This window comes from Notamacropus eugenii, chromosome 1 (genome assembly GCF_028372415.1).
Source record: "Notamacropus eugenii isolate mMacEug1 chromosome 1, mMacEug1.pri_v2, whole genome shotgun sequence".
NCBI lineage: Eukaryota > Metazoa > Chordata > Mammalia > Diprotodontia > Macropodidae > Notamacropus > Notamacropus eugenii.
The window spans coordinates 652,420,121-652,446,828 of NC_092872.1; the positions used below are offsets into that span (position 1 = coordinate 652,420,121).

Consider the following 26,708-nt stretch of genomic DNA (forward strand, 5'->3'; position numbering starts at 1 on the left):
ACGCCATGCTGAGTGGTCCTGTGCCAGTGTCTCCCATGTTGCACGGTCAAATTCAAAGTTCCTGAGAGAAAACTTGACACAGTGTCCTTGTATCACTTCTTCCGACCACCATGTAATTGCCTGCCCTATGCATGTTCTCCATAAAATAGTCTTTTTGTCAAGTGTACATTTTGCATTTGAAAAACATGGCCAGTCCATCAGAGTTGCAGTCTCTGAAGCATAGTTTGGCTTGGCAGTTCAGCTAGAGCAAGGACTTCAGTGTCTGGTATCTTATCCTGTCAGGTGATCCTCAGAATCTTCCTAAGGCAGTTCAAATGGAAGCAGTTCAGTCTCCTGGCATGGCACTGGTAGACTGTCCATGTTTCACAGGCACACAACAACGAGGTCTGCACAACAGCTCTGTAGACCTTCAGTTTGGTAGTCAGTCTAATACCTCTTCTCTCCCAAACTTTTCCTCAAAGTCTTCCAAACACTGAGCTAGCTCTGGCAATGCATGCATCAACCTCACTGTCAATGTGTACATCCCTGGAAAGTACACTACCAAGGTAGGTGAACTTATCCACAGCATTCAAATCTTCTCCATTTGCTGCAACTGATGGGTCCACGTATGGATGGTGTGGTGGTGGCTGATGGAGCAACTGTGTTTCCTTGGTGTTAATTTTTAGGCCAAAATTAGCACAGGCAGCAGAGAATTGATCCATATTTTGTTGCATCTCAGCTTCAGAGAATGTATTGAGTGCACAATCATCTGCAAACAGAAAATCATGCACCAACACTCCCTCCACTTTGGTCTTGACTTGTAGCCTTTTCAAATTTAAGAACTTACTACCAGTATGGTAGTTGACCTTGATGCCATGTTCATCCTCATTGAAAGCATTTGACAACATGGCTGAAAACATCATGTTAAATAGCATGGGAGCAAGTCCTGTTTCACTTCATTGGTGACTGGGAGGGCACGAGAGCATTGTCCACTATCCAAAACCCAGGCAAACATGCCATCATGAAATTGACATACAATATTGATGAACTTCTCCACCAACCAAATTTTGACATAATTTTCCATAAGCCTTCACAACTAACAGTGTCAAAGGCCTTGGTTAGATCTACAAACATGTACAGACCTCTGCTCTGCTCCTGGCATTTCTCCTGGAGTTGTTGGGTAGCAAACACCATATTGACTTTTCCTCAGCCCTTTCTGAAGCCATATTGGCTCTTAGGCATGTGACCATCTTCCAGGTGAAGGATCAGTCTATTAAGGAGGACTCAAGCAAGAATTTTGCCAGTAATGACTAAGAGTGAGCCCCCCCCCCTCCCATGACTGTCACGGGACAATATATTCCCTTTACCTTTATAGAGATGGATAATGGAGGCATCCTTGAACTCCCAGAGGATAACCTTCTCTTGCCATATAAACTGGAAAATTTCAGTCAGCTTTTTTATGAGCAGTGGTCCCCCTACCTTGTAAATCTCAGCTGGAATAGAATCACCACCAGGTGCTCTGCCACATGAAAGGAGCCTAATGGTCCTCAAAACCTCTTCTTCAGTTGGAAGTTCAGCTAAGGAGGACCTGACTTCAATCTCAGGTAAATGGTCAATGGTCTCAGCAATGATTGATGATGGTCTGTTGAGACACTATGGAAGTGTTCAGTCCATGTCTCTAGGATCATATCCTTATCACTAATCAATGTGGCTCCATCAGCACTGAGTAGTTATGATGCACCATAGGTTTTTGGTCCATATATAGCTTTCAGGGAAGCATAAAAGAGCTTTGTATTGTTACTATCAGCACAAAACTGAATTTCATCTGCCTTCTTACTGAGGCAGGAATCCTGCATCTCTCTAAGTTTTCCTTGTACTTTGCTTTCAATGGAATCAAATGCTGTCCTCTTAGAGGTAGATAAACTATCCTGCTGGTAAATCTTGTGAAGTTCTCGTTTTTCATTTAGCAGCTTCTGAATTTCCCCATCATTTTCATCAAATGTGTAGGGTGTATGGTATGTTCAGGGAGGACCAGTACCTTTGATGTGATGGCTCCCGAGCCCTTTTCAGGGCTCTTTCCACCTTTGGTGTCCACCTGTTCCACCTAACTCTCACCTGTGGCTCCAAGAAGCTGGAGCATGTGCAGCAGCCACACCCCAGGAAACTATTTCAGCAGATAGACCAAACCAGGTTGAGGGTAACTAAGGGGTCTCAAACCCACTGGTGAAATAGGGGGGTGTCTACCCAGGCATGGGAAGACTTACCCTGCTAGAATGGGTGGATGAGAACAATTTGTTCCAAAGGCCATGAAAGCAACTGAAGTAGGTGATGTAGAGCGCTTAGAGCTTGGTTAGACATTGAAGACACCAAGGTCATCTACTGCATCCTGAGCCATTGCCAGCCATCTTGACTCTGTCCTGCCACTGGACTATGATGACTCTGGAGGAGAGAGTGAGGCTGATGACTTCATGCAACTCTGCCTCACTTAAATCCAATTTACACATGAATCAAAAGACATCACCCATACCATTTTACTATTATACCTCAAAGTCCTGTGGTGACAAACAAGTGATGAAGCAGCAAGTGTGGATACACTGGGAGCTGTAGTCACAACCCTGAACACAAGCAGTCCAGGCCAAAAGGTTGTATCTCACTGGAAGCAATAGTGGGACTCGGCAGCCCCCTGGGTGTCTGAGCAGCTTTTTAAAGATTGCACTGCTCACCTCCTGGTATGAGGAAGGGGCTAGAAAAGGTGCCCTAAACATTGTCTGCTTACCCAACCCTGGCCTGATTACCACAGCAGGCAGGGAATCCCACTATGTCATTGAAACACAAAAAAATATACAAAATGTACAAAAATATCTGCAAAGATGATTCCACTCACCATTGGCGCATGGAACATGTGCACACTTACAGACAACACAAAATCCAATAAAACTTAAAGATGAACTGCTCTTGTTGCAAGAGAATTCAACAGGTATTGCATACAAATAGCAGCCTTGAGTGAAACAAGACTGACAAATGAAGGCCAACTTACTGAAGTTGGATACTGGAGTTGGATACACATTTTTCTGGAGTGGTTGCAGTGAAAGGGAGCACCATGAAGCTAGCGTAGGTTTCACAATCAAAATTAATCTAGTGAGCAAGTTGGTATGCCTGCCAAAAGTAGTGAATGACAGGCTCATGACAATGTGATTGCCACTTGCAGGAAAATGCCATGCCACCACTATCAGTGCCTATGCTTCCACCATGACAAACCCTGATGAGGTCAAAAAATGTGCCAAAAGAGGTCAAGCTTATCAATATGGATCACTTTCATGCTAGAGTAGGTCAGACTACCAGACTTGGCAGGGAGTCCTAGGGAGGAATGGAGTTGGAAGCAGCAACAGCAATGGTCATTTACTGCTGAAGACTTGTGCATCACATGACCTTCTCATTACCAACACTGTCTTCCATTTACTTAATCGCAATCAAACTTCATGGATGCACCCTCACAGCAAACACTGGCATCTAATAGACCATGTGATTTTAAGGAGAAGAGACAGATAAGACGTGAAAGTGACAAAGGTAATGTGTGGTGCAGAGTGTTGGACTGATCATAGACTTATCCTTTCCAAGCTAAATATTACATTCATCAAAAGTACCTCCCCCAAGGAAAAATGACTACCAGAAGAATAAATGTCAACAAATTAGAGCTCTTCTCTGAGCGTGAACAGTTTGTTGTTAACTTGTAGGGAAAGTTGAGCCAACGCATAGTTGGCAACCGTGGAGCAGAAAAGGAGTAGGCAGCTTTCAGAGATTTGGTGTACAGCACTGTATTTGCTCATCCGGGTCAGAACACTCGCAAACACCAAGATTATATATTAAATACATAATAAAGTTATCATTCAAATTTCTTTCCTTTTTTTCTTTATTTTTTTCTCCTCTCTTCCCCCTCATCCTAGACACAAATGCTACCATTAGGCACAAATAGAAGTATGTGTGTGTGTGTAATATTATTCTATACATATTTCTACTCATCAAATTTTTTTCTGGATGCAGATAGCACCTTTCTTCATATGCCCTTTAAAGTTATTTTGGATATTTATAGTAGTCAAAATGACTTATTTATTTAAAGTCATTGTTAAAAAAAATATTTTTGTTACTGTATATCTTATGCTCATTTTGATCTTCATTATTTTGTGCAAGTCTATGTTTTTCTAAGATCATCAAGTTCATCATTTCTTGTAGCACAGTAATCACAATCATATACCACAATTTGTTCAGCCCTTCCCCAACAGATGGGCATCCTTGCAATTTCTATTTCTTTGCCACCACAAAAAAGAACTGCTATAAACATTTTAGAACATATAAGCTCTTTCCTAATCACCTTTGGAAATAGATCTAGTAGTGGTATTGCTGGGTCAAAAAGTATACGCAGTTTAATAACTCTTTGGACATAATTCCAGATTGCCCTCCAAAATGGTTAAATCAGTTCATAATTCCACCAATGATGGATTAGTGTCCCAATTTTTCCTCACTCCTCCGACATCTGCTGCTTTCCCTTTCAATCATTTTCATCAGTGTGGTAAGTGTAAAATAATATGATGCATTTTTCTAATCATTGATGATTTAGAGTATTTTTCATATGACTACAAATTGATTTGATTTCTTCATTGGAAAACTACCTGTTCAAATCCTTTGACCATTTATCAACCAGAGAATGACTCATTCCTATAGATTTGAAAAAAAATTTTATATAGTTGAGATATGAGACTTTCATCTGAGAAACTGTCTTTTTCCCCAATTTTATGCTTTCCTTCTGATCTTGGTGGTATTTGTTTTATTTGTCCAAAAGCTTTTCAATCTGATGTAATAGAAATTACCCATGTTATACCTTTTTGCTCTCTCTATCTCTTGCTTATTCATAAATTGATCTCGTATCCATAAGACTGATAAGTAATATGTTTCATTTCTTTCATGAGACAATAGCACTTGACAATTTTCTACTGTCCTCCCACAGTGTTTTCCAAAGGTGAATTTTAGATAAGATAGATATAGATATGTATATGTATATATTTTACTGTATCAGGCATACTCTAGGCTTCTCAGACTATTTAGCAAGCAGAGCAACTATTTGCTACCTAAAGTGATTTCTGAGCTCTTTTGGTTTTTTCTTTAAGGTATTAGCTTTATAAGGGCTAGAACTTCTGTAAGAAGCCATTATTATCAATAATCTATATCTTCACCTTTGTAGAGTACTATGAAAACCTTAAAGAGCTATATAAATGTGAGTTCTTAATATTATTATTATTTACCTTTGGCCATTCCCATTTTTCAAGGTCCACAGCTTATTTTAATAGATCAGGTTGAAGTTGGAGTTATATGCAATGTTAAATCTTCACCTATATAGCTTCTTCTAATTTACTGTTGAGTTTGACTTCAGAACTGATTATCCTATGGCTGATTCTAAAATAATTCCTACATTAGCAATTAGCTATTTCCTATATTAAGATATAGTAAATTTCATTTTTTAAAATGTTATTGAATATTATGTCCAATGCCCTCCACATCTCTTGACAAATGTACTCACAATATATAGTTGTGAGGCTTCTGAATAGTATGAATGGCTTCTTAATTGGGATCCAAATGTTCCAACATACTTACCAAAGTGCTCCCCCTGTATGAACCTTTCCACAGAAGTCACTAAGTATCAATGTATATAAGTATATAATGACTAGGTTTGGGGGGGGTATCTTATTAAAATCTTTGTAGAATTTATTCATTTTCTGCAACAATTGTTGCTACATATCTTACAATTATGCAATTATCATCATGATATTCCTTGAGTATATATATGGTAAGCATGCCTGATGCAAGGTAAGATGAACATGAATGTATCATTCTTTTTGCTTACAATGCTTAAAGAAACAAACTTCACTAACTCCTTTATTTGCCTCTCTAGGAAGAATCTGTGAGCTACCCTTATATCTTACGGTTTTCTTTATTGGATTATCAGTATAAAAATTCGGTTCTATTAGTATTTTGGCTTGCTGGTCTGTCATTTGGAGTATCAATAGTTAAATTAATGTTTATATGCAATACAGAAGCAATGTCATTCTTAATACCATCGGCACTCTTTAACTCCCACCTACACGTCAAGAACTGAGTGGGGTGGAAAGGAATCCAAGGGCTGCACAGAAATAAGCACTATTGTGCAGGGTAAGGCAGTCAAAATCAGTAACATGATTTTGGGTTACATTTAGAAGCAGACTGTCTAGAAAAAAAGAGGCAATAAGTCTTACTTATACTCTGCCCTCATCAGGCCATATCTGAAGTGTCATGTTCAGTTTTCAGCATCACATTTTAGGAAGGATGTTGGTGAACTATAGAGCACCCAGAGTTAGGTGACCAGGATTGTGAGAAGACTGATGTCATATAAGTATCTGTTAAAGGAATTTGGCCTAGAGAAGAGAAAAATTATGAGGAATATGGTAGCTATCTTTAAATATTTGAAACTCTTTCATTTGAAAGAGGGATTAAGCATGTTCTACTTAGCCCAAAAGGCAAAATTAGCAGTAATGCTGCAGAGGGATGGACTTTGGCTTGGTGTAAGCATAAATTTGTTAAGAATTAGAGTAATCCAAAAGTATAATAGGCTATCTTGAGACGCAGTGGGTCCTCTTCCTTACTACTAGTTGACTATGCTATAAAGGATTTTTTTTTAGTAAGGGGTTTGATTAAATGGCTTTTGAGGTCCTTTTCATGATTCCAAATTTTTTTTTGATAAATTACAATAATCAAAGAATTTATCACTTAATTATCAACCTAACAGTGACCTACATATAAACCAGTTTATATTTAGATGGTCTGGTCAGAAGACACAACCCTAAATGCTAAAACTATACTCAGATCTTTTCCAGTTTGGAAGAATCTACCAGAGCTTGCATTACAATGGCACATCCTTTAAGTATCCAGGGTCATCTCAAATATATAGAAAACACTGTAAAATTTATAAGAATGAGTCATTCCCCAATTGATAAATGGTCAAAGGTCATGAACATATTAGATGAAGAAATCAAAACTATATGTAGTCATATGAAAAATACTCTAAATCATCATCTACTAGAAAAATGCAAATTAAAATAATTTTGAGATCTCATACCTATCAGATTGGCAAAAATTACAGAAAGGGAAAATGACAAATATTGGAAGGGATGTAGAAAATTTGGACACTAATACACTGTTGGTGGAAGTGTATACTGATCCAACCACTTTGGAGAGCAATCTGGAATTATGCCCAATTATAACCTTTGACCCTGGAATATCACTTATTAGGATCAGGGGAAATGGAAAAGAACCTATATGTTCTGAAATATTTATAGCAGCTCTCTTTGTGGTGGCAAAAAAACCCTGAAAACTGGGGGGATACCAATTAATTGGAGAATGACTAAACAAGATGTGGCATATAATTGTGGTAAAATACTACTATGCTATGAGAAATGATGAACTCAGTGATCTTAGAAAAACATACAAAGACTTGTATGAAATAATGAAAAGTAAAATGAACACAACCAGGATAGCACTGTATACAGTAACAGCAATATTGTTCAAAGATCAGGGATAGAATGTGCCAACAAAGACTGTAGCAGCATCAGGGAAATTGCTGCATAGTAGGTTGGCTTGGCATTCCGCCAGAACATGATGGATGAGGGAGGGGGCGTGTTGAGTGTATATATTAGAGATTCAATTTCTCTTCTGTTCATTCATATGACTATAATCTTGTTAAATTTCTTCGTGTCTTGGCTACTGACAACCATTTTTTGATATTTTGGGGTTTTTTGCTTTAACCTTGGTTCATAATTCCTCTTTTGGTGAGTTTTTTAGAGTTAGTAAGGAATTGAGAAAATGTCTAATCCTCCTTGTTAGTCAGATAATCCATAACCTCCCTGATACTATATGGCCAAATCATGGAATAATACATTCTTCAAATACATAAAGTTGTAGATAATAAAGAAATACTTGGCAGACAGCAGTCCATTTGTCAATAGGAAAAGCAGAATAAATGATACCATTAGAGAAATACAGTACTGGAAAAGGATGTGAACTAGTTATATAACAACAGGGGACACCTAAAAAACTTCACATGGTTGACTGGAATCCATACAACACTAAGAAATCTAGGGGAATGCTTTAGCATGTTGTCACATAAGATGAGAAGGTACGGACAAACTGTGATCTGCGCCATTAGAGAGACTACCCACACTGATGAGAACAAAGATCCATCAACGTGAGAAGGAATAATAATAATTCATTTATGTAAGGCCTTCAGATGTACACTGTGAAGATGTTTCTTCACAATAGTCCTGTGAAGGAAAAGTATTGTTATTATTACAACAAAGACCCCATGGGTCTTAGAGAAAAGATACAATGAGGAAGATAAAGATGGTAAGCAATGCTGCATATACCTGGTGGAAGCAAGAAACCCAGATGGGAGAAAGAACAAGGGATTGAAATATAAAAGTATCTCCTTTAAGGGGTTAGTTACCCTTTGATCATTTCCTCTCTCAATTTCATTTAAATATTTATTGATATCTTTTGTTTTTATTTCACTTGCATTTCCCAGTACCCCTTCCCCACTACCACTGAAAAAGGTGTTGCATATAACAAATAAAAAAGGGGTGGGAGTGAAGAAGCAGTAAAACTAACCAACATATTTATTAAGTCTTATAGTGTATTCAAAGTTCCATATCCATAGCCTGCCTCCTCTGTTGTGTTTGTCCTTCATTCTTGAAGACGACCATGACATCAAGATGATGACACGGCTTGCAGCTGACTTTGATTTGAGTGAAAGAGGGCTATGCAAGGTCACCAACCTCACTTTCTTCTCCCGAGTCATATGGATCCAGTGGACTGATTTTCATCAGGATGGCTGGAGATGGCCCAGGATGCAATGTGAGACCCTGGCCCTTTCAGGCTAAGGTCTTATAGCATTCTCACTTTGAGTGAGATAAACCCATTCGATGAATAGGCTTCTTTAAGTAGTTGCTAAGAAGGTGCATTCACATTTTATTCAGGGTTGACCTTTACTGGTTATGAAAATTACACAACATTTAGTTTTAATATTTTTTGATGTAGCTGTTGCTATTCCTTCCATTTACACTTTAAAGTCACTGTATATTATTTTCATGATTCTACTGCATTTGCCATCAGTTACCTGTATCATTCAGCCTATGCATGCTATTCAAATGTTTTCATAGTCATTGTTTCTTACGGTGCAATAATATTTTATTACATTTATCTACTACAATTATTTAGCTATTCCCCAGTTAATGAGCATCTACTTAGTTTCCAGTTATTGGCTACTACAAAAAGTTATTTTTGGTGTATACTGGGCCTTTTTTTAAACCTCTTTGGGGATCTATGTCCAGCTGGGAGAGCTCTGGGTCAAAGAGCTTTTCTTATTTATTTTTTCCTTATCCACTGACTCTTTTCATATCACTTACAAATAGATCTCAACTTATCCTTTAAAAGCTTTCATTAGATCCTACCATTCCCTCAAACTTTTGTTCTCTTTCTCCCCTCTCCAACCAAACTTCTGAGGGAAAAGACTGTCTATACTCCATGTTCCCATCATAATTGTCAATCTCTTGCAATCTGGCTTTTGAAACTCATCACTCAATTAAAATTGTTTTTTCCAAGGTTACCAATGATCTCTTAATTGCCAAATATTATGCCCTTTTCTCAATCCTTATCCTTCTTGAAATCTTTGCAACATATGACAATGTCAACCATCCTTACCCACTCTTGCCCGGACTCATGACATTGTCCCCTCTTAGTTTTCCCACCTGTCTAGTTGGTCCTTCTCAATTCTTTCTGTAGGATCATCATCCTTGTTCCACCTCATATTTGTACCGTGAATATATCACATGGCTTTGGCCTGGGTCCTTTTCTTTTATCTTTGTAACTTGTCTAACTTGGGTGACCTCATCAGATCAAATGGGTTCAACTATCATCTCCCAACAATTCCCAGGTCTATATATCTAGATCTAGACTTTCCTTGGCTCCAATACATCACCAACCGAAAAGGAGACATTTCCAATATTCTATAGACATTTCAAGTTCAATATGTTCAAAACAAAACACATTCTTTCCTTCAAAACGCTCCTCTTCTTAGTTTCTTTTGTCTATTAAGGGTACCACTAGCCCTCTAGTCATCCAAGTTCTAAAGCTAAGCACTATCTTTTATTCTTCTCTATTCTCTCTCTTCATATCCAATCAGTTGTCAAGCATTATCAATTCTATCTCCCTATTACATCTCACATTCATCCTAGTTTGCCCACTCTCATAGCCACTATCTTGGTTCTGTCCCTCATTATCATTTGCCTAGACTACTACAATAATCTAATTGGTCTCCCTGTCTCCAATATTTCCTCTATCCAATCCATCTTCCATATAGCTGAGGAAGGGAGGGAATGAAAGTTCCCAAAGCCAGGTCTTAAAAGTGCAGAGTCTGAAACACAGGCAAAAGGGGAATGAAGGTTGGTGTGTTAGTGTGAGCTCCTCCCTTGGCATATAAGAAGTACCTAATAAATACTTGCTTAATTTGAGCCATCTGCACTAAAGCTGCTGTAAGCATATAGTGTCTATCCATTCCTGTCCCAGGAAGGAAGTAGACAGAAGGGAATGCTAAACTGACAAGTAGAAAAAAATGAAAACCAAAAGGAAGAAGATCCACAGTACCAAGGACTGCAGAATAGGCCAGAACTGAGGTGAAATGAAATAAAGAGCCACAATATGTGTGACAACCCTCCCTTTCACTGATACTGGTTATATAGATTATGTAAGTGGGGGGGAAGGGAAAGGAGGAAATAAATGGTGACTGTCAACTCTGAGTTAGAAAGGTTATGTATAGGCTCCAGCGGGAAGAGACTTAAAGGTGTGGAATACTGCATTTGCTATCAATGCTAACATTGTCGATGTGCTGGTTTTTCTGAACTATTTTTTTATTTTTGCTTTTTAAATCTTTGCTACAAAGGATGTTTGCTTTGTAAGAGGGAGCAGCTATTTGGACATGAATGTAAAAACAAAAAAGCACCAACATTTTTTAAAATTATATTCATGGTTACAAAATTACCATGAACAAGTATGGCTCCAAAGAAGAGACATGAGAAGACATTCAACCCTGCCAGGCCTACAGGCCTGAGGGCTACCCGAGTCTTCCCTTACCTCTATCCCGAGGTCTTCGGCTGGCCAAACCGGATGCTCGTATGAGAGAAAGGACGTTCCAGAGTCGAACAAGGGTTGAGCTTTATTTCAGGGTCTAGTTACAAGTGCAGGGGAATTATTCCTTAGGAGGGAAAGAGAAAGATCTCCCAAGGAGGCAAAGATCTTACAATAAGAGATTGGAAGTAGAAGTATAAGCGGGGAGAGAGGGGGAGGGGAGAGAGGAGAGAGGAAAAGCAGAGCCTTGTTGTCCTGTCCGCTCCATGCCCCTCAGCCCAAGAGAGCTTTCAGGCTTTCCTGATCCTACTTAAACTCTTCAGCGGCATAGTTTGCATCTGAATACCGTGCTGTTAGATAACAATAGTGTGCCCAGATCCGGGACAATCTTGAGGGCGGGGAGAGCTCTCTCCCATCACGTTTCTCATGGGAAGAGGCGGAAATACATGAGATAGCTCGGTTCACCTCGATTCCCAGCCGTTTCCTGGGGGGTCTCATGAGAACTCTAAGATTTAGAAGTTCCCACCTTTACCCGCCCGAGACTGTCCACATGGAATTGAGCTTCCAACCCTAGCACAACCCCACTCCACTGAAGTGGAGGGCAGTCCACAGGTGTGGCAGATTGCATATATTTTCAAACTTTTTTTAATGTATTGTTTGGTTTTGCTGCTTTTCTTTGTCTATTGTTCCTCTTTAATAATAATATTGAGATCTATTAGATGGATTTCTAGGAAGGGAGATAATGGGAGAAATTCTGGTGATATAAATATGAAAGCAATCAATTAAAATTATAAAAATCTAAAAAATTCTATTCATAAGATTTATTTTTCTACCATGACCTTATGTTTAATAATGTATTTGCTCTTCAGGAAAGGCTTCCATTCCCTTTGAAGGGAATCTAAAGGGTCCTTGGAAGGAAACAAGACAGTCAATAGAATTCCTAGAATTTCCTTGGATGTGGGTAAACAAGCCAGAGATTTTTGCCACACAAAAAAATTGTACCCAGGTCCTCATAAACAGGAAGGGGCTCCAAAACAGATTGGGTAAGCACTACAAAAATCTCAAATCTGCTTCACATTTCCTCATGCTATATATAATAGAAGATATATCTGAGTGTGTAAAACATATCTTTGTAACTCTCCTAGCACCCAGCACAGTGACTTGAACACAGCATGATAAATGGTTGTCCTAGAATGGATAAAATATTGATAATGTACAAAAGCTTCCTTTCATATAACATACCCCCAAGCAGCAGCTTTATAACCCCTCCCTCAAAAAGGCCTCTGTATATTTCATGATGCTTGTTTCTCATACTGATATATATGCTTTCATTCTATATGGAAGAAATTTCCCAAGAAATGCATGGAGAAAAAAAAAAGGGAAAGAAAAAACCAACACTGCCAAGTCTCCCTGTAGACACAGGAGTAAGCCATCCTAAGGGCTCAGATTTTTCAGCTGGCAGTGTTTTAAAAGCTCTCCCTAGGCCATTTTTAGATTTTGCTGAATACACTTCACTGAGGTACTTAGGTCTTTCCAGTCTCTTTGCCCTTAGTGAGCAGGGGGCCTGAAAATCAAAGACCCCATAGTTCAAATGAAGAGAAGGAAATGAAATAATCCCTTCCTCTTTCCTTCCTTTTATCCTCCCTTCTCCCCTTCTCTCTCCTTCATCTTCTCACTTTTCTCTCCTTTCTCCTCCCACCCTTCTCTCCCCCTCCCCCTCTCTACCTTCCCCCTTCCCTTCTCCCTTCCCCTCTCCTCCTCCTTGCCTCTCCCATCCCCCACCTTCCATTCTCTCCCTCCTCCACTTCCCTCTCCTTTTCCTCTCCCCCCTTTTTCCTCTCCTCTTTCCATTCCCCCCGACACACACCTTTTTCCTCCCTCCCCCCCACCTTCTTCTCTCCTCCTCCCCCAGATCCCTCTCCCCACTTTTCCCCTCCCAGGGCAGGGGGGGGGGGGGGGGTGCGTCAGTTTCCCTGCGCATGCGTGCCTAGCCTCCTTCCCGTCGCCAATCGAGGCGGGGTCACGGCGGGGTAACCTGAGGTAACCAGGCCCGTTACCCTAGGCCAGACGCCTTACGCGGGCCTTCTCTCCTCCCCTCCCCCTCTGACTTTGACCTTTTCCGCTTTAAGGGCGGAGGTGCGGCTGGGGGAGAAGGACCGTCGCGTCCTACCTTGCACTCTCCCGAACACCTCGTAGTCCACAGATTTGAGGGTCCTGGCGGTCGACATGACGGCGGCGAGGGCGGTGAGGGCGGTGAGGGCCGATCCCCGTCCGAGGAGCCGCGGCAGGAGCCGGGAGACTGAGGCGCCCAGCCGGGGGAGGGGGCAGGAGCGGGGGAGGGGAGCCATCGGTCTGGCGCGCCCCCTTGGGCCGACGTGGACGGGATCGCGCAGGGATCACGCTTCCGGGAAAAGCAAACGAACCCGGGGCGACCGGCGGGGGCGGGGGAGTAAGCCGAAGAGCTTGGGAAGAGAAGACGGAGAACCGAGACGCTCGCCCGCCCCCGGCGCCCGGCCGGCCTCGTGGCCAGCAGGCGAGGGTCCAGGAGCTTCCCCGCCTCGGCCGCTTCCTGCCCAGTCCCGGCCCCCTTAGATGAGCCGCGTGCAGCGTCCCTGCTGGTGTTCCGATAGCTCAGGGACCCGAAAGAAGCGAAGGGAAGACGTCCCCTACTCCCATTTCACAGATGGGGAGAGTGAAAGTCGGGGCCACCAAGTGAGTTGCATGGCTAGTAAATTAACCCAGGTGATGGTTAAATCCAGGTACGCTGCTGCCCTAGCCGAGGACATCTGTTCAAACGCCGTATCCGCTAGTCTCCGTTCTGTTATGGAAGTTACTGTTTTAATGGGATGGCTCACCCATTTCGTTCAGACACATTAAGCATCCTCTGTATGGCTACGGGAAGTATACAGGGTAAGGCCAAAGTAGCTAAAGTCTGGTAAAGAGAAAAACACGCCAACACAATAGGTTCGAGCAAGTGCTGTGTCAAGTCCAAGAGGGCAAAGGTAGGACAGAATTCCAGCAGGTGAATACAACTTGTTAGTGCATATAGTCCAAAATCTAGAACTGTAGCTCACATTCAGTAGCACTTCCAGGCTTACAGATCATTTCCCTTAAGGCAGTTCTGGGAGATAATATAAGAATCACAGGGGATTTTAAGACAAATGCTAAAATGACCCCTACTGACAAGGATCCTTGGGGGTAAGAGTAAGGGGAGGAAACAGCAGAGAGGCAAAGACATACATGTTGCTTTATATAAAATAGCTATAAGGCAGAGGAGATGGGAGTGGTGAGACTATGGAAAGGCTTCATGTAAAAGATGGTGCTTGAGATGACCCTTGAAGGAATCCAGGGATTTCTGAGAGAGTGAGGAAATTCAAGGCATAAAATAACCAATACAAAGGAATGGAAATGAGACTCCATATGACAAGAAGAAGGCCAGTCTGGGTTGCCTGCAGTCTACATGGAATTGGGGATAAGGGGAGGGGGAGAATAATGTGTTGGAAAGATATTTACCCAGGATCACACATATAATAGGAGGCAAGGTCTTCTGATCCTAAAAGCAATGAACTTTCATTATATTTATAATTTCAGTGTATTTCAGAAATTTCTCTTCTTCCCCCAAGTAAAATACAGGGTAAAAATCATGGAAACTGCTTTTAAAAAAAAGTTTTAAATCATCTTTGAAGTAAACCACCTTTCTCATATTAGGAATCATCAGCTTCCTTAACTTTACAAACAAAATCAGAATTTGAGATTTGGAAGGGGCCTCAATAGCCATCTGGTTTAACTCATAGATAAAAGGAATCCCGCATTAAAATACTTCACATGAGTTATCTAGCCTCTGCTTGAACACCTTGGAAAAGGGGGAACTTACCACCTCTTGAGGCATCCCATTGCACTTTCAGACAGCTCTAATTGTTGGGAAGTTTTTCCTAACATAAGTCCAAATTTGTCTCTTTGTAACATCTATCCAGTGCTCCTGGTTCTTTCCATTGATACCAAACCAACTCTAATCCTTTCAATCAACAGCCTTTCCCATACCTGAAGATAGCAATCATGTCCACCTGTGTCTTCTCCAAGGTAAACTTTCCAGTTCCTTCAATTGATTCTCATCTCATGGATTCAAGGCCTTTTGACATCCTAATTTCTGTCCCCTGGATACTCTCCAGTTTATCAATATACTTCCCAAATTGTGGGTCCAAGACTAAACATGGTACTAGAGATGAGTTCTGAAAATGGCAGAGTATAGTGGAACCATTACTACTCTATTCCTGGAAGCTGTACCCCTCTTAATGCAACTGAAGTCATCATTAGCTTTTTGGTTGCCACATAGTGCTATTGATTCATATTGAACAAGTCCACTAAAATCTCAAGATCTTTTTCAAAACTACTACTATTTAACCATGCTTCCCCATCTTATACTTGTAAAGTTCATTTTTTTTGTGGATCCAAGTACATTTTACATTTATGCTTATTGAAGTCCATGTTATTAGATTCAATATGCTTACTCTGTGCTAGGTACTATGCTAAGAGCTAGAGATACAAAGAAAAAAAAATCAATCCCTGCTTTCATGAAGCTCACATTCTGATGAGGTGACAATATGCAAAACATTGTACATATAAGAAATGGAATCTGATCTCAGAACAAAAGAACTTATAGTTGGAGAAACAATGAAAGGCCTCCTGCGTAAGATAGAATTTTAGCTGAGTCTTCATTGAAGCCAAGAGGCAGAGGAAAGAACAGAGAGCATTCAAGGCATGTGTCAAGCCAATGTGATAAGGCAGAATTTGGAGATAGAATGTCATGTTCAAGGATTAACAATCAGGTCAACACCAGGTCATAAGGTACATGTTGAAGGGTAAAGTATAAGAAGATTGAAAATATAGGAAGGGTCTAAGCTTTCAAGAATTTTAAGAATAAAAGAAGCCCTTATTTTTTATCCTGGAAGTATTAGAGAAACAGGAAAATTTATTAAGAGAGTGACATGATTAGCTCTTCACTTTAGGAAAATCACTTTGCCAGCTATTTGGAATATAGATTAGAACAGGGAGAGATGAGGTAGGGAAACCAACTAGAAGTTATTGTAGTAGTCTAGGAATGAGATGATGAGTGCCTGAGCCAGAATAGTAGTTTTGTGAGTAGGGATTTGCAAACACATATGGGAGATGTGGAGGTAGGAATGACAAGATTTGGAAATAGATTGGATATGTCAGTTAGGAAAAATGAGGATATGATGTTGTAAATACTAAGGTCCTATACCTGCATGACTGAGGATAGTGGTGCCCGGCAATAACAAGGAAGTTTGAGTAGGGGAGAGTGTTTGTGGTGGGGGGGAGGGGGAATGCTGTGTTCATATGAGTATGTTGCATTTGAGGCCTATAGTCAGTTCAAGATGTCCAGTTGGCGTTTTGAAATTGGAGCTTAGGAGAAAGATTTGGGTTGTATAAATAGATCAGAGAATCAAATGAATAAAGATAATAATTAAATCTCTGGGAGCTTACAGTATCACCAAATAAGATAATACAGATGGAAAAGAGGAACCAAGACACAGTTTTGGGGAAATACCACAGAGTACATAACTTGAATGATGATCCAGCAAAGGAGACTGAGGAGTGGTCAGACAGGAGAAGAACCGAGAGAGAAAAGTCACAGAAACCTAGACAGGATAGAGCATGCTGCAGACAAGGGTAGCCTAGAGCCCCAGCAAGATTCTCTTAGATCATGAGACTTCTGTCCAGTCTGTTAGCTATCCTAATTTTTGTGTCATTAGTAAATGTTTTTAACATACCTTCCATGTCTTCATCCAAGTTATTGATGCGAAAGAAAAAAACTTCAGTATTATTTTTAGGCTCGAAGTCTATCAGAGACAAATTTAATAATGCTATTAGTATATAAGTATTGCTGCTGGGGAGAGGGGATTCAAAAAGCAAAGTTACATCTGCTAATTAAAATGTTTTTCCCTCAGGCAAAGTCCTCATAAATTTTGTAGCATTCAAAAGCAAAAGGAAATTTGCTAATATTAAGCAAGTTACAATTAAGGTTTCAGAGTTTAGGTCAATCAATAAACCAATCAATATACATTTATTAAGTACCTACTGTTTGCCAGACACTGCTAAGCACTGGGGATACAAAGAGGCACAAAAAAACTCTGCTATTAAGGAACTTACAATATAATGGGGGGAGGCAACATGCAAACAAATATATAGAAAGCAAGTTATATGCAGGATAAATAGGAAATCATTGAAAGAAGCCTGGAAGTAAAAGGGAAGGGCTTCCTGTAAAAGGTGGGACTTAAAGGGGAGTCAGTAGTCTAGTGGAGGAGGGAAAACCAGGCATGAAGGACAGCCAGAGAAAATGCCCAGAGTAGAGAGATAGAGTGTCCTGTTCCTGCAACAGTCAAGAGACCTGTGTTACTAGATCAAAGAGTAAGTATTAGGGAATAAGGTATGAGTACTGGGAAGGTAGGAAGAGGCTATAGGTTATGAAGGGATTTTGAATGCCAAACAGCGTTTTGTATTTTGCTCCTGTAGGCAGGAAGCCAATGGAGTTTACTGAGGGGGAGAAGAGGGAAAGTGACATTGATGGGACCTGTGTTTGCCATTTTCTTCTCCAGCTCATTTTACAGATGAGGAAACAGGCAAATAGGGTTAAGTGACTTGTCCAGGGTCACACAAATAGTAAATGTTTGAGGTCAATTTGAACTCAGATCTTCTTCACTCAAGGCCCAGTGCTCTTCATCACCTAGCTGCCCAGGAAATTTATAGTTCCTTAAAGTGATTAGACCTTTGGTGAGGAAGGAAAGGATCTTAGTGCAGGGCATTGTTTTCTCAGTTTGATTAAGTATTGATAAAATTTTCTTCAAGAAAGTGTGGAAGGCTTAAGCCTGTAGAAATATTTGTCTCAACAATGTTTAAAGAGAAAAAGGGAGGGTTACATGTTAATGAAAAATTGTTAGCAGAGTGCCATGACACTTGAGACTCCTATCATGTTGGGGTTGAATTGTCCACAACTACCCTTTGAGGCCTGTCATGTACCTAATTCTGAATCCATCTGATTGCATTATCATCTCACATAGACATCTCCACAAGAATAACTCAAGATAATTTATCAAAAACTTTGCTAAAGTTGAGACAAGCTATATCTACATTTTCTTCCTTTTGGAGTTGTTGTTCAGTCATTTCAGTCATGTCCAACACTTTGTGACCCCCATGTGAGATTTTCTTGGCAAAGATACTGGAATGTTTTGTCATTTCCTTCTCCAGCTCCTTTTACAGATGAGGAAACTGAGGCAAACAGGGTTAAGTGACTTGCCCATGGTCATACACTTAGTAATTATCTGAGGCCAAATTTGAACTTAGGAAGATGAGTCTTCCTGTCATCTAGGCTGCCTAGCTGGCACTATGGCACCTAGCTGTCCCTTCTCTGTATTATAACACAATGCATAATTTTATAGTATAAAATCCTGATATCATACAGCCTACAACAGCTATTTCTTCTGTACCTAAGTTATAAAGGAGTTCTATAGTATTTATTACCACTTTACAACCATCTATCAATTTTATAGCCCAAAACTTAACTGTTAAAGAACATGTCCCAAAGAAAGGAAATCTTGTAAACTAGGTTCTTTTAGTGGAGAACTATGTTTAGTTCTTCCAGAACTAAACTTCCCAGAACAAATACCCAATCCAAACTTCACAGACCAAATCCCCTTAATAAAAGGATTTGTTCTGTGAAGTTTGGATTCAGGCAAAGGGCTGTACTTGAGGACCTAAAAGAACAAATGTGGTAAGCAAAAGTTTCTTATCCTTTCCTAGAATTAAAAAAATAAAGATTAGAGGCCCTATACATGAAACAAAGCAAGCTGATCACAAAATTATTACAAAATTAGAGCTCTTGAAATTGCACTTGAAAGCTCATGCCAAAACACTTGTTATCTTCTGCTATATAAGCTATTTGTACCCTTAAGATATATTTTTATTCCTTACTTTTTTTGTTGATACATCCATATCATTTTGTTGAAGTTATGAGGGAAATTAGGGCAAAAAAATCAATCTGCAGACTATCATTTTTGTTTTCTAGAACATCTTTAGAAAGTGAATGTGCCCTTTATGGTAACAGACTGCTGGAGGAACAAGTATCCAGCAGGATCCAGTTTAGTAAATATTTCAGCAACTTGGACAACCTTCAATAGACCAGTGTTATACTGCTGAAACAATCCTTTGTTCAGTTAGCTAACTGAAAAATTATGGACACTAGAAAATGTGCTTTAATAGCCCATGATTCTATATCCTGAAGCAGTGGAAAGAAAATATTTAAAGTATGCCACCAATAATACATTTGCCCAGCCACCTGCTGGTAATGAATTCAAAATCATGCCTAACATACTGGTAAGTCAATAGACCAATTTCTTAGATCACAGTCTATGAATCTCCCAGGTGCTGCATTTACTTCAAAGCTTCTCACACAGGTTTTAGTATGGCATACCAGTCTTCAGTGTTTTGGGTAATATGACTCAAACTCTGGGAGGCGAGGGCAATTTTCCATAGCTTCTTTAGGACTCTCTTCAGCAGCACATGCTTGATACTGAGCTGTTTTTTCTCAAACAAAGGATAAGTAAAAATTCCATAGCAGTCTAGCAATAGTTAACTATTTACTTGTGTCTAAAGATGTAATATACAGAAGTTAAAATCCGTATGATGCTCTTAGTTTAATTTCAACGTGTAGAAAATGAAGGGTTTGGATAGGTTGATGTCTAAGGAGCTTCCAGCTTTAAATGTATGATCCTATGATTTGAGATTCTTATATTCTTGAAGTCACAAGATTAACTCAGAAGTTAGGTATTTTTTAAGGTCAGATTGCCTCCTTGAAGTGGTACTTGGTCTAATTTTAATGTTTTTTCATAAAGTTCATGCTTTGTATATAATATTCAGAATTTTCAACTGGGTAACAATAGTTGACATTTCTAGCACTTTAAGGTTTGCTAAGTGCTTTGTATGCATTATCTAATTTAAGCTTTGCAAATTCCATGTACAGTCAGTATTACTGGTGTTATTCTCATTTGATAGATAAGACAGGTTCACAAAGGTTAAATGACTTGCTGGTAGTCCAGTTGCTAATGTGTCAGAAGCAAAACACAGACCTTTGACTCCAAGCCCAGCCTCCATGCAATATTCCACAATGTCTTTTACCTTATATAGCTTAGTTTTATGTCACAATAAAAACTTGACTAAGAATACAACGTAGTTCAAGAAATTCTTTTCTTGGCTTGAATTTGCCTTCCATGATTTTCTGTTTGAACAAATACATGATAAGAATGCAAAAGGTAATGAAACTAATATTCTGAACTGGCATTTTAAAGCATGAAGATAAACCTATTAAAATTTTATGAATAAATAAAAAAAATTTTTCCCTTCTTGCAGTAACAACTCTCTCAGATCGAAGGTGAAAGTAGACTACTCTGAGGGAATTATTCAACATTTAGGAAAGAATAAAGAATTTTTGTTCTTATTTGCTAACTCAGTTTAACTAATTAGAATTCAAACCAAATGACTGTCAGATGATTCTAAGAGGTAGCTTCTAAACAGTCAGAAAACATTAATTAATATGCAGGGAACTGTTCTAGGTATGGAAGTTGTTATTGAATCATTTAAGTCATATCTGACCCTTTGTGAGCCCATTTTGGGATTTTCTTGGCAGAGATGATGGAGTGATTGTCATTTCCTTCTCCAGCTCATTTTATAGATGAAGGAACTAAGGCAAACAGTGTTAAGTGACTTATCCAGGGTCATACAGCTAGTAAGTGTCTGAGGCCAGATCTGCACTCATAAAGATGGTTCTTCTTGAATCCAGACCCAGTGTTCTATCCACTCTACCCCCTAGCTGCCTCAGGGACTAGGGAGACAAGTACAAAAAATGAAATAATCCCAACTCACAAGAAGTTTATATCCTAATAAGGGAGATAAGTACATATATGAACAGGTACAGCATACATATGAAATGAATAATTATAAATATAGAAAGGAGTTAAATACAAGGTAGTTTGGGAGGGAGGGCCCTAGTAGCTGAAAGAAGCAAAAAAGTTTCATGAACAATATGATGCTTGTGCTGCCACTGAAACAGGTGGAATGTGGAATAAAGAGAAACACAAAAGAGAAATGATTTGAGATGGTCAGAATTGTTGTGTTCATCCTTCCTTTTCAAAGAGGACCATAACATCAGAGAAATGATGACATGACTTGCACTTGACTTTGTTTTGAGAGGGAGGGCTGTGCAATGTCACCAGCCTCACTTTCTCCTCCTGAGTCATCTGGATTCAGTGACCAGATATTTATCAGGATGACTGGAGACAACCCATGATGCAATGGGAGACCTTGGCCTTTTAGGCCTTTTCAGGTACTCAACTTAAAATGAAGTAATGTCCATTCAGTGAATAGACCTCATTAAGAACTAGTCAGGGGGATGGTCCTATTAATAGAAAAGAAAAATTAGATAAATAGATAAATCACGTTGGGAGGGGCAGGAGCCTCAGGGTTGCTGTTTCAGAGAGAAACTGTTTTTGGAGGGTCCCAAAATAGCCATTGAGTGGAGGTTGGGCAGGGCCCCATTGTTGTTCAATCCATGGGCTTCAGAGTACACTTGGTCTAAGGTTTTAGGGGAGAAAGAGAGAAAGAAAGGAAGAAGGAATGAAAGAAAGAAAGATAGAATAAAGAGGGGAAAGGAAAGAAGGAAGAAAAAAGAAGGAAGGAAGGAAAGAAAGAACGAACAAACTCTGGCCAGCAAGTTAACTGGGCAACTTCTGGCCATCAAAATTTACCTTCTTTTGGAGAGGAGAAGGAAGGGGAGAGGACTTGGTTGAAAGAGAGGATGAGCTGAGTTACCCAGCTAGCTGAGTCCCCATTCAGGCAGCTCAGCCTACTCACAGGTTGTGTGTGTCCTTCGTTTTTGGATAGAACTGTAAGATCAGAGAAATGATGACATGACTTGCACTTGACTCTGTTTTGAGTGAGGGAGAGCTGTGCAAGGTCACCAGCCTCACTTGCTCTTCCTGACCCACCTTCAAGCCAATTCTGCCAAATTGACAAACAACAAGCCCTGGAGGCAGGTGAGTTGAGAGGCAGCCTCAGCCTTAGAAACTTTCATTTTGCAGGCAGAGTGGGAATGTAATGAGAATAGACTAGGAGAATATTGAAGGACCTTCCACTGCTGAGGGTTGCCAAGCATAGCTGTTCTGACCAGATGCATACTGGGCTGTGGCTATGGAGAGGAGCTAGCACACATCTGGTGAGTGCAGTAGCGAGGGATAGGGACCCTGCTAGGTGTGGGTACTTGCAGGAAAACAGAGTCCCTGGTTTCATTTCCAAGGCAGAGAGGACAGCTGTAGTTTGCAATCACCACAGGGACCACAGGGAGCAAGATCATCTGTGAGACAATATAGCTGGAGGCCCTAGCCATGGCTTAGGAGTGGAGAGGAAATTCCAAGATTAGGCCCCAATACAGACCTCAGAAAATAACAGTAAGAAGGACCTGAGACTTGGGGCATCATTCCCCACATCTTGGAATTACAACTTGATTACACTAATAGCTGATAGATAGATAGATAGATAGATAGATAGATAGATAGATAGATAGATAGATAGATAGATGATAGATAGATAGATAGATAGATGAATGAATGAACAAATAAATACAAATAAATGAATAAGCAAAAGAGAAAGAACTCAGCCATAGATAGCTACTATGGGGACAGAGAAGATCTAGGTTCATATTCAGAGGAAAGTAATGGAGCTTTAAAAAAGCCACTTCTTTTCCAATGAAAAAGGTCAAATTGTTCCAAGCACAAAAGTAGTTCTTGGAAGAATTTAACAAGGCCTTTAAAAATCAAATAAAAGAGACTGAGAAAAAAATTAGCAATAAGAACAATCCAAAGAAGTCAAGAAAATTATGAAAAGAAAGTCAACCAACTTGAAATAGAGAATCAAAAACCTAAGGAAGAAAATAATTCCTTGAAAACTAGAATTGGGCAAGGGGAAGCTAATGACATTCTATGATACCAAGAAATCATAAAACAAAATCAAAAAAATGGAAAAGTAGAAGAAAAAGTGAAACATCTCATCAGAAAAACAACTCATCTTAAGAACAGATGAAGGAGAAATAACAAAAGAATAGTTGAACTACCTGAAAATTGTGATTAAAAAAAAATGAATCTTGATACAATATTACAAGAAATTTTCAAGGAAAATTGCCCTGAAATTCTAGAACAAGAAGGTAAAGCAGATATAGGGGGAAAAAATCCACTGATCACCACCTGAAAGGGAAGCCAGGAGGAAAACTTACAGAAATATCATAACCAAGTTTGAAAGGTTAAGGAGAAAATATTGGATGCAACAAGAAAAATAACAATTTAAGTATCATGAAACTGTGGTAAAGATTACACAAGACCTAGTAGCTACTACACTGAAGGACTGTAGGTCTTATTCCATAGAGCAAAAGAGCTGGGGTTACAGCCAAGGGTAATTTACCCAGCAAAGTTAAGTAGAATCCTGAATGGGAAAAATGGGTATTTAATGAACTGAAAGACTTTCAGGTTTTTTTGTGACAAAACCCCTAGAACTTAAGGAAAAATTTAGTATGTATCATCCAGGAGAAATATAAGGTAAATATTAAAGACCAATTATAAGAGACTCAGTAAAGTCAAACTGTTTACTTTGTATATGTGAAAACATTAGCATATGATATGAAATGTATACGACTATCATCACTATTTGGGTAGTTTGAAAGAAAGGCTTGGGCTGAGCTGAATATTATGGGGTGATTCTAAAAACATAAAACTGTGTGGAGAGAGATAAAAAGGAGTAATTATCTCATACAAATGAGGCATAAAAGAAAAAATTGATACAGAAGCTAGTAGGGGGAAGGGTGGGTAGTGCTCAAACCTTACTATCATTAGGAATGGGCTAAAAGAGGGAACAACATACACACATATGTGTGTATGTATGTAAGTCTTCTAAATTCAGAAAGAAATGAGGGCAAAGGGATGTGGTGGGGGAAGAGGAGTGAGTAGGTTAAGAAATGAGAGGGCAAGGTAGTGGATAGAAGTACAGCAGAGGGACGAGGAGAGATAGGGTAAATAGAATAGGAAGGATAGTGAGGAAAAGTAGGAAGGAGGAAAATATGCAGCAAGTAATTGTAGCTTAGAATGTCAATGGGATAAATTAGCCCATGGAAATGGATAGCAGATTAAAAATTTGAATTCAACAGTTTGTTGCTTTCAGTTGGTGACAACACCTTGCTTTCAGGATAAAATAAAGGGCAGGAGTAGAATTTATTATGTAAAAAAAGCAGGAATAGTAATCATTATCTCAAAGTTAAAGTTAAAATAGATTTAATCAAAACTGAAAAATAGAGAAACTACACTACATGTCAGCAATATTATTCTATATCGTTTTAGACCTTTTAATAGATTGTTTTCTTCACTTTACTTTTGCATCTCCTTTTCCATCTGTCCAATTATTCTTTTTAAGGAGTTATTTTCTCCAGTTCGGTTTTATACTTCCTTTTCCATTTGTCCAATTTTCCTTTTAAATTCTTCCATTTCTTTTTTCATATTTTTAAAATCATTGGCCAGTTTTTTTTCCTACTTCTCTAATTTGGCTTTTAAAATCTTCTTGAGTTCTTCCAAGAATGCTCTTTGGGCTTGAGACCAGTTCATATTCCCTTCTGAAGTTTCAGATGGGAGTACAGTCTTAATACTGGTCTCTTTGGTATTTGTATTTTGGTCCTTGTCCCCATACAAGGTTTGCTTGTCTATTTGCTTTTCTGGTTTACTTCTTGCTCATGATGATCACCCTTTTCCTGGTTTTTAAAGTGGATTTCTTCTGGGGCACAGGGGGCTCTGTCCCACAGTTCCTGTGCTTAGAACTTGAGGCTGTGTGTATTGTGGCCTCTGGTTCTTTCAGCTAAAAGCTAAAATGCTGCAGCTTACCTGCTGCTGAACTGTGTGCCAAAGCAGAGGCCAGGTGAAATCTTTCTGAATTTCCCTGGAATTACTCTGGAGCTAGCTGCATTAAGTGTGGGGGAGGGGTGGCCTGGCCACAGGAGGTCTCCTCTACTGAGCTGGAGCATAGGCAAGCTCAGAGGTTGATGAACCTGTCTGTGCTAGTGTCTTTGCGATTCCCCTGGCTGTGCTAAGGCACACCTGGGGTCCTGGTGTTGGCATTTACAGGTTCCACCCTGCTGGGGCTCAGGATCTCCCCATTCACTGAGGCGGGTCTGTCTGGGACAGCGCCAGTCCTGCTCTGGTCCCTTTCAGCCACAGCAAGAGGGACCTCCTGTTTGCGATTTTCCTAGCCTCATGGTCTGAGACTGTTTATCCCTTCAGCTGATCCCACTGTTCCAGGATTTTTCCTAGGGAAATATTCTCTGGGTTTTTCAAGGTCAACAAGGGGAGGGGGGTAGCATTTACCAATCACTCTACCATGTTGGCTCCCAGAAGTTCGAGGAGGTGACTTACAGACATTTAATCTTCAGGCTGATAGTCTCAGGTATGGTTGTTGCTGTTATCTGGAGTTCTGCACTTCTCTTTGGCTCAGTTCCACTGGACTCCCATCCTGGGCTGATATGTTTGAGAATTCACAGTGCTGCTGCTGCTTCAGACTGCCTTGTGCTTCCTGCTCAGCTTTGCTGTGGCAGGGTCCACGCTGGTACAGCCTGTGTGCTGTGCGCTCCTCCAGCCCCATGCAACAGATCCTTCCCATTGACCTTCCAAGTTGTCCTGGGTTGGAAATCTGCCACACTCTGTCTCCTCTTGTATTCTGCCACTCTAAAATTTCTTAAGATTCTCTTTTTAGAGGTATCTGAAAGAGTTTGTCTCATAGCTTAGGTGAGTATTTGCTCTCACTCTGCCATCTTGGCTCTGCCCCTGTTTTAGTCCTTTTAAAATACCTAGACAGTATAAAATATCTGAGAATATACTTGCCAAAACAAACACAGGAACTATATGAACATAAACATAAAACTTTTTATACAAATTAACTCAGATCTAAATAATTGAAGTAACATTCATTGTTCATGGGTAGACAAAGCCAATATAATTTTTAAAAGGATAGTTTTACCTAACCTATTCATTCAATGTCATCCCAATTAATTTCCTAAAAAATTGTTTTACTGAGGTAGAAAAATAATAACTAATTTCTTTCAGAAGAACAAAAGGTCAGGAACTTCAAAGAAATCAGGAAAAAAAGATGTAAAGGGAATAGATTCAACTGTATTGGACCTTAAGCTATATTATAAGGAAGAGCATTATTTAAGTATAAAAAGGATAATTTTGATTATTTTAAATTAAAATTTTCTTGTGTAAATAAAATCTATATAGCCAAGAATAGAAGGAATGCAAAAAAATTGGGAAAAAAACTTTCATAGACAATCTCTCAGATAGGATATAATTGGGTTGGAATATTACTGTGGTTTAGGAAATGAGAAGCTGGTTGATTCTGAAAAACATGGAAAGACTTAGACCTATGAGGGAAGA

The 26,708-nt window shown here is 39.6% G+C and overlaps 1 protein-coding gene across 1 annotated transcript in view; it reads right to left on the reverse strand.

Annotated features, from left to right (window-relative positions):
- The window catches only part of ACYP2 (acylphosphatase 2), a 227,088-nt gene extending 213,435 nt beyond the window's left edge, over positions 1-13,653 (reverse strand). Inside the window, exon 1 of the mRNA XM_072635569.1 lies at positions 13,352-13,653. Coding sequence (XP_072491670.1) covers positions 13,352-13,529 — 178 coding nt within the window. The 5' untranslated portion in view covers positions 13,530-13,653. The remainder of the gene's footprint in view (positions 1-13,351) is intronic.
- Between the last annotated feature and the right edge of the window lie 13,055 nt (positions 13,654-26,708).